The 8118-nt window shown below is 38.0% G+C and overlaps 1 protein-coding gene across 1 annotated transcript; it reads right to left on the bottom strand.

The window, feature by feature from the left end:
* Nucleotides 1-1058: 1058 nt before the first annotated feature.
* Nucleotides 1059-7160, bottom strand: naa10 (N-alpha-acetyltransferase 10, NatA catalytic subuni). Its single transcript, XM_088329997.1, has 8 exons — nucleotides 6982-7160; nucleotides 6688-6786; nucleotides 6550-6608; nucleotides 6423-6468; nucleotides 4837-4952; nucleotides 4715-4759; nucleotides 4497-4581; nucleotides 1059-1432 (listed from the first exon to the last, which is right to left on the bottom strand). Exons 1-8 carry the CDS (start codon nucleotides 7000-7002, stop codon nucleotides 1265-1267), a joined length of 639 nt encoding a protein of 212 aa, XP_088186123.1. The 5' UTR covers nucleotides 7003-7160; the 3' UTR covers nucleotides 1059-1264.
* Between the last annotated feature and the right edge of the window lie 958 nt (nucleotides 7161-8118).

Below are 8118 nucleotides of genomic sequence, written 5' to 3'. Positions count from 1 at the left end.
GCGTGGGGACGCTTCATCTTTGACTGGGAAAGGGGAAGATTCTCTGTATCACTACCACAGTACAGTATACATAAAAATAGTTGGGCGGTTCTGGTCAACCAAATATTCATAACTTTGAAAATACAGGCCAACTGTTGCGCATATTACTCGCTCTGCCAGTCATGGTGGCTCAAGCAGACGAGCTTTTCAAAGCATAAGTTGATAAAGTCGAGGTCAACCATTGCTCATGAAATGCTGTATTGCCCGAACGGCCACATGAGCACTACTACATCCAAATTTTTATAAGAGAACCTTTTTTGCCAGAACTGAGTGTTTTTCTAACAATTTAATAGCGAACCAGAGGACTTTTATCTTCAACTGTAACTAAGTGTTTTTTTTGGGATCACCCATATAGCCACGAGAGGGCATTAAACCTTTTTCTACTGGAACAAAGTGCTTCTTTGGGGCGGCAGTAGCTCAGGAGGTAGAGCGCTCGTCTTGGGATCAAGGGATCCCAGTTCAAATCTTGGCTTGTCCGTGTTACATGTCGAAGTGTCCTCGGGTAAGACACTGAACCCCTAATACCCCCAATAAGCAGTCTAGCGTCTTACATGGCTGCAATACAAGGCCGATATTGGGAAATGTGAAGCACACTGTAAAGCGCTTTGGGAAGTCATTGACTTGCAAAGCGCTATATAAATACAGATCATTTCATTCTTAGCTTGTACTGGAACCGTATTAAAAGCTCCAGTGTGTCGTATTTGACCACTAGACGGTACTAATGTCTAACACAAACGAAAATCAGTGCCACAGAGCACAGCATAGCAGCAAGATCCTGACAAACATGACTGCGCCTTCTAGGATGGGTTTCCACGATTTAAAAGTACTACAAAATTCTGGACCTGAGTTTTTATTTTAAAAAAATGACATTGGTATTCAAATCAATGTTTTTTTCCTGAATGTAAAGGTTTTTTTGTACTACTAGGCACTAGATTAGATATTACAAACATCAATTTAATGAAGTGCATTTGAATTTATGCAAATTATTTCATACTTAAGAGAAAAAATGTGACACAAAGTTTTAAGGTTTCCCAGTATGTTTATTAAAATTATTGCGCATTTTGACTGTATCATAATTGTGTATTTCATGGGCAGACCAGAATGTATCGCAGACATAGTGTCAAAGTTCATTATTGTGTAATGGTTGTGAGAAAATCATAAATCCGGGGCGACTACAAAGACATTTTCCAAGTCTTTCTTTAAAAAACAAAATCCATCTGAAGCGTCATTGAGAATCCGAAGAGGAATCTTTGACATCGGTGCTCTCTGTGGCCTCACTGACTTCGCTGAGCTCTTTGCTTTCGCCGCCGCTGTCTCGTTCATTTTCTCGTTCGTTGTCACCGGAAGTCGGAGGCATTTCCTGACCAGGCACCTGGGGACCGGCCTTTCTCAACTGAGGGAGAACACAAACAAAAATTACGGACAATGAGTTAGGGCTGCACGTTTAACCAAAATTGAATCGATATTGCGATGTGATTTAGTGCGATCGTGTAATTGCAAGACACTTGTTGTTTCAAAGATTTATAGTTCCATGTTTATGAGTGATGGAGTGTTAGGAAAACCAGAACTGTCACAGTTCGTGTCTTAATGGCTCCTGCATATCAGCGGCAAGTTTGAACGACACAGGCCAATCAAGGCGAGGCAACGTTTGTAAGCAGTGTGTGTGTGACTGTGATAGGCCGGTGTATGCTGTCAGTCAAACAGCTGGTGTGGGCGGGTGTGCTCACAAGTGGCCACCAAACAACAGCGCGACGCAAAAGCTAGTAGCCGAAGTGGCTTGTTAAATTGACAAGAAATTCATAAACTAAACTGGAGTATGAAGAAAGTCAGAAGAGCACAAATAAATGGTGAACACCAGCAGGTGCTCCATGGATTGTTATCTTGTCCGGGAATAAACTGAGGCAGCATCGGGAGAGAAAGCAATTGCGAAACTGCAGGCCCAGCCTACTGCTATGGCTAAGCTAACAACTTCTTACAAGCTAACCCTGCCGAGCCTGTATATCACGACCGACAGTTCCATTACACCCATGAAATGGATGGCCGGGAGTAGGAAACCACTACATTCGTGACTCTTGCATCTCAATCATTGCTGAGACCTTCCTGAAGTCGCGGTTACCCGATGCTATTGTTGCTAACTAGCTGCTCTCAAAATCACTTTTGTACTATGAAAGGACGAGCCCTCCAATTCTGTTCTACTATTGTATAATGACATTAAAGACCATTTATTCAACTAATATTCTGTTGTTATTTTTAGATCTACTGTATAGTTGTTATTTTGTTACAGTCGTACACTCACAATGATGTTATCTCAAGGTAAGTTTGCATGTTCCTATTATCAAGTTCTCACAAAAGGAAAACCTAGCACAGAAAATTCACTTTTCTTTTAAATTGGAAAATGGCACCGAAATTGCGTTACAGGTCTGAAAAAAAAACCCCAATTGTTTTTTTTTTTTTCAAAAATTGTGCAGGCCTATTATATGACGCACTATAAAAATGCCGATAGGCCAAGAATTCAAAAGTCTACCATATACCTGGTGCGCGCTATTTACAGAAAAATAGAATGGATACGAGTGAAAATGCATAGTGTATTTACAGGTGTGCAATACTTAACGAGGCTTTATGGAATACTTGCATTGTTTGTGCAAAGATAGATCAATCGATAAACATTGAATGCAATTGGAAATGAACAGAAGTTGCGGCGGTAAAAGTGCTGGCACTTAATCACTAGTGCTTCTGTGATAAAGGCATTAGAGTTTATCTCATAATCACATTATTTATACTCACTGTGCCAGAAACGAATATTATAGAATGGAGAAAAAGTCAAATCTCATCTGTGGTATAGTGATTAGGTTTCAGTGCTCTAGAAGCTCCGACCTTTGCATGCAACGTTTTGCAATTTTGGTCACCGACTTTTTTTGGGGCTGAAATAATGCATTGCATACCATCTCAATGTATATTACTATGTACTGTAAGTGTATTAAATGAGAAAACCGGTTGAACATACATAAATACGGTAGCTCTTACTCCAACTAAACTCAGACAAGACTGAAGTGATTGTCCTTGTTCCAAAAAAACCCAGAGAAAGTGTCATCAGTCATCTGAAATCACTTAGTTTAAAAGCTAAAAATCAGGTTAGAAATCTCGGGGTAATAATGGACTCAGACCTAAACTTTAACAGCCACATTAAATCCATAACATCATCTGCTTTTTACCATCTCAAAAACATTGCCAGAATCAAAGGTTTACTGTCTAAACCACACTTAGAGAAACTTATCCATGCAGGTTAGACTACTGTAACGGCCTTCTGACTGGACTTTCTAAACGAGCTGCAAGACAGCTGCAGAACATCCAGAACGCTGCTGCTCGGGTCCTGACTAGAACCAGGAAGTACGACCATATTAGTCCTGTGCTCAAGTCTCTGCACTGGCTTCCTGTCGCTTAGAGAATAGACATTAAAACAACTCTGCTGGTGTATAAGTCTCTTCATGGTCTAGCACCAAAGTACATCTGTGACATGTTGGTCCCATATGAACCATCTCGGACCCTGAGAACATCAGGGACAGGCCTTCTGCTGGTGCTCAGAGCCAGGACTAAACAGGGTAAAGCTGCGTTTCAGTTCCATGCAGCTAAACTCTCGAATAGTCTTCCTGATGACGTCAGACAGGCGTCTACTCTGACAATGTTTAAGTCCAGGCTGAAAACAGCTCTGTTCAACTGTGCATACAACTGAAAGGGTTCTATCTGCACTCTTCACTTTTACCTTATTTTAAGTCATTGATTTTATCATGTTTTATCTGTGGTTTTAATGCATTTTAAAAACCACATTTTAAATTTTCAATGTCTTTTATTGTGTGTTTTTAACCTGTCGGCCATTTCTGTAAAGCACTTTGAATTGCCTTGTGTATGAATTGTGCTATACAAGTTTATTTGTATAAACTTGCCTTGCCTTGCCTACTGTAGTTTATGTTCAATACGCCTTATTATTCATTGCACCTTAAATATGAAAAATATATTTTTTTGGGGGGGGGGTTCGTGCCTTCTAATCTGGTGTGCCTTATAATGCGGTAAATACAGTACATTCATAGTAAAAATATATAATAAATTCAGCTAAACAGAAAACATCAAAATAGGTTTGAATAATAAAATATTACTGACAAGACTCAACTTAGTTACATGTAATGTAATACCTCATAGTCAAAAACGGGGGCAGCACTGAGCTCTACTCAGGGGTCACAAACCATTTTAAAGGTAAGAGCAACATTTTTTTTCATATCCTGGACTGTTAAAGATAAACAAACAATGGCATATTTTTTGAGTGGTGAATAAAAATGTATATTGTAGAACATTTTTTCAATGATTAGTTGGGGATAATCTTTGTTATACATCATTAAATGTATTTTGACTAAGATTGTACACACACACATTTTTTTTTTGTGTTAAACTGATTATGTTCATACCTCATGTGCCATTTGGGCCAGGTCCCTCTTCATGGCGTACGCATCCTCCCCATCTGCATAATACTTGGGTTCCACTTCACTGATCCTGCGCAACAACAATACAACAGGCTCGTTTTCTTTGTATGTTTTTTGGGAACCAACAAGTGGATAACTTCCACGCATTAGGGTTACATCACGGGCCAATAATTTACAAGCACACGGTAGGCAAATGGACTTACTGGAACTTAAGAGTGTTGGAGTAAAGATGCAGGGCTGCTCGGTTGCTAGGATGAAGCCAAAGACATGTTAGAAAGCAAAGCAGGGATAACCTGACAAGTTGAACAATAAAAATGCTTGAAACCTTTTGCGTACGTGAAGCGAGACGTATTTGGCGTTGAAATTCTCGATCATGGCGCGGCTGGCTTGGTCCATCAGCTTTTGAGCCAGGCCCAAACGTCGATGGGAGCGCTTAACTGCCTGTAAAGCAACCAGATTGAAATATAAATGTATTCATGCAGTGTTCTTTCAATACCGCCATTTGACTCTTTGCTTTCTTAGTGCAAAGCACATTTTTAAATAATTGGTTCTGCAGATTTTGTTGGATATCGTGGAATTTTGGCTTCACCTGAAAGGCGCCAGTAGACTCAATTCAATCTGAGAAGTGTCTTTGGTTTCCTGGGCATTAATTGATGACTAGTGACAACGGTAAACCATAATAATTATAAATGCTGTTTACAACAATCCGATCTCAGAGAGGGAGATAAAAAACAACAAGGTTATAGACGTTTTTTTCGCCTTTCACTTGACATTAAAGGATTATTTTAGCCATGGACAGTGCTGTGAAAAAGTATTCAAAGCCTTCCTGATTTCTGTGTTAATGAATTTTAGACACTCACAAATGGCTACAGATCATCAAACCTTTCTTAATATCACACAGACACAACCCAAAGAAATACAAAATGCAGTTTTGAAATTTTGATCCAAATTTCTTAAGGCACATAAAATATCTAAACCTAAACGGCTCCAGCAAACCACTGTCAGAGATATTATCCACAAATGTAGGAAAACTGTAGTGGTTCAACAACTAAAATTACTCTAAGAGTGTGACAAAGGCTCAGCCAGGTTACAAAAAGACCTCGAAAACATGCAAAGAACTGCAGGCCTCACTGGCCTCAGTATAGGTCAGTGTTCATGACTCCACTATAAAAAAAGATACTGGCAAAAAAGGCATCCATGGGAGAGTTCCCAGGCAAAAATCAGTGCTGTCAAGAACTTTTGGAGAAACATTTTGTGGACATGAGGAGCCGAAAATTGAAGTATTTGAATGGTGTGCAGCTCATTACAAGAGAGAAAATAATGGCATAGTATTTGACAAAACAACATTATGCCAACAGTAATGGTGGAGGCAGTGTGATGATCTAGGGCTGCTTTACCGACTCAGGACCAGGACACCTTGCGGAGTTTAATGGAATAATGAATTCTGGTGTTTACCAGAAGATCCCGAAGGAGAACGTCCGGCCATCAGTTTGTACCCTCAAACTCAAACCTTTTGGATCATACAGCAGGCCAACGATCCAAAACACACCAGCAATTCCACCTCTAAATTGCTCAAAAACAAAAACAAAATAAAGGTTCTGGAATGGTTAAGTCAAAGTAAGGATTTAAATCTAATTGAAATGCCATAATGTGACTTTAAACGGGCAGTTCATACTAGAAAACTCCAATATGGCAGATTTGAAACAATTTAGAAAAAAAATAGTGGGCCAAAATTCCTCCACAGTGAATTGCTACTCAAAATGCCTGACTCACTGCTCATCGTTTGGTGATAGAAAGTTGCTTTAAACATTGTGCAAGTATTTTGCCTCGTTATTTTCATTTGTAAACAGATTATTACCCTCATGCCCTATTTGTTAAAGTTCTGCAAATGGAGCCTTTGCTCAGACATACCAGAGATGTGATGTGTCCATGAGGTACATCACCTGGATCTTCATCCCTATATAAAAAGACAAAACATGTTACAATTGACGATAAAATTTTGATCATCTTATTGTCACTGAATCTTAAGCACACTTACATTTTTGCTAGCACATAACCCACTATTTTTCCATTTTCATCCTCAGCAATGTATGAAAGCTAAAACATAAGCAACACGAGTATTAAAAAAAGATACAATGTATTCAATAATAAAAAGACGGAAGAAAAAGTGTACAACCTGAGGCCAAGTTAATCCGTGGTAGAAGTAGTATTTCATTTGATAGTTTTCTGGCAGACAGAGTAGGTTACAATGTTGCATATTCATCAGGTCCTCCGGCTGGAAGGAAAAAAAAATACTTTATTACCTTTGAATTAAATTAACTCAATGAATTGATCATCAACACAAATCGTGAACATGAAAACATAAACAACACACAGCAATGGCCACAATGCTAGAAGTTAGCAGCACGTGAGCTAACATGATGACGGTAAATAAATTAATCGGAATATAAGCAACGTGCTTTTTGCTCACCCTGGCATTTCGTATATTCATCTTGCCCGGTTTTTTGTGGTGCTTTAGTTGGAGTGTAAAAAAAATTATAATAACAATTAATTTTTGGCTATAGAGAACCGGCGTGGCTAACTTCTTGTAGCTAGCTAGCCAGAAATGGGAAGGGAGCAAGTTTGCGATATTAGCAGCATCCAGTTCCGGCAAGGAACCCTTCAAACTAAGAGAATATAACGTCAGTTTGTGATTTATTTTTTAAACTAATTTAAGAATATGTACAGACTTATTCTAATTTATGAGGTATAAAATTTATTGTGAATATGAGGATTACTATTTCTGTTGTATTTGTACGTATTGGTTTTGTTTTAAATGTATGTAAGTCACTTTTATTTTTAAGCAAACACGCATGTTGATAAAATGTATGAAAGTGTGAAACTGGGCCTGGCTGTCAACCAGGTGCTTTTAAGATAGATAGATAGATAGATAGATAGATAGATAGATAGATAGATAGATAGATAGATAGATAGATAGATAGATAGATAGATAGATAGATAGATAGATAGATAGATAGATAGATAGATAGATAGATAGATAGATAGATAGATAGATAGATAGATAGATAGATAGATAGATAGATAGATAGATAGATAGATAGATAGATAGATAGATAGATAGATAGATAGATAGATAGATAGATAGATAGATAGATAGATAGATAGATAGATAGATAGATAGATAGATAGATAGATAGATAGATAGATAGATAGATAGATAGATAGATAGATAGATAGATAGATAGATAGATAGATAGATAGATAGATAGATAGATAGATAGATAGATAGATAGATAGATAGATAGATAGATAGATAGATAGATAGATAGATAGATAGATAGATAGATAGATAGATAGATAGATAGATAGATAGATAGATAGATAGATAGATAGATAGATAGATAGATAGATAGATAGATAGATAGATAGATAGATAGATAGATAGATAGATACTTTGTTCATCCCCGAAGGGAAATTCACATTTCCAGCAGCATCCCTGAGCTGAGAACAATCGAGAACAATCGAAAATAACACGGGAGCTGCTGGAGTGGCTGCCATTCGTGACGGCGCCGGAAGAAAAGATTCAATTTGAATCATGTACAAACAA

Source organism: Urocampus carinirostris, chromosome 3, assembly GCF_059441175.1.
Source record: "Urocampus carinirostris isolate Australia breed hairy pipefish chromosome 3, RoL_Ucar_1.0, whole genome shotgun sequence".
In the NCBI taxonomy this organism is placed as follows: domain Eukaryota; kingdom Metazoa; phylum Chordata; class Actinopteri; order Syngnathiformes; family Syngnathidae; genus Urocampus; species Urocampus carinirostris.
Note: the sequence above shows the minus strand (reverse complement) of the source record. Positions and strands in the feature narration are given on the sequence as shown.

Coding starts and splice junctions, on each gene's coding strand:
- naa10 (XM_088329997.1), bottom strand. CDS start 7,002: ATGAATATACGAAATGCCAGG. Junction 6,787..6,981: donor TGAATATACGAAATGCCAGG/GTGAGCAAAAAG, acceptor TTTTCCTTCCAG/CCGGAGGACCTGATGAATAT. Junction 4,582..4,714: donor TCCAACACTCTTAAGTTCCA/GTAAGTCCATTT, acceptor GTTGTTGCGCAG/GATCAGTGAAGTGGAACCCA.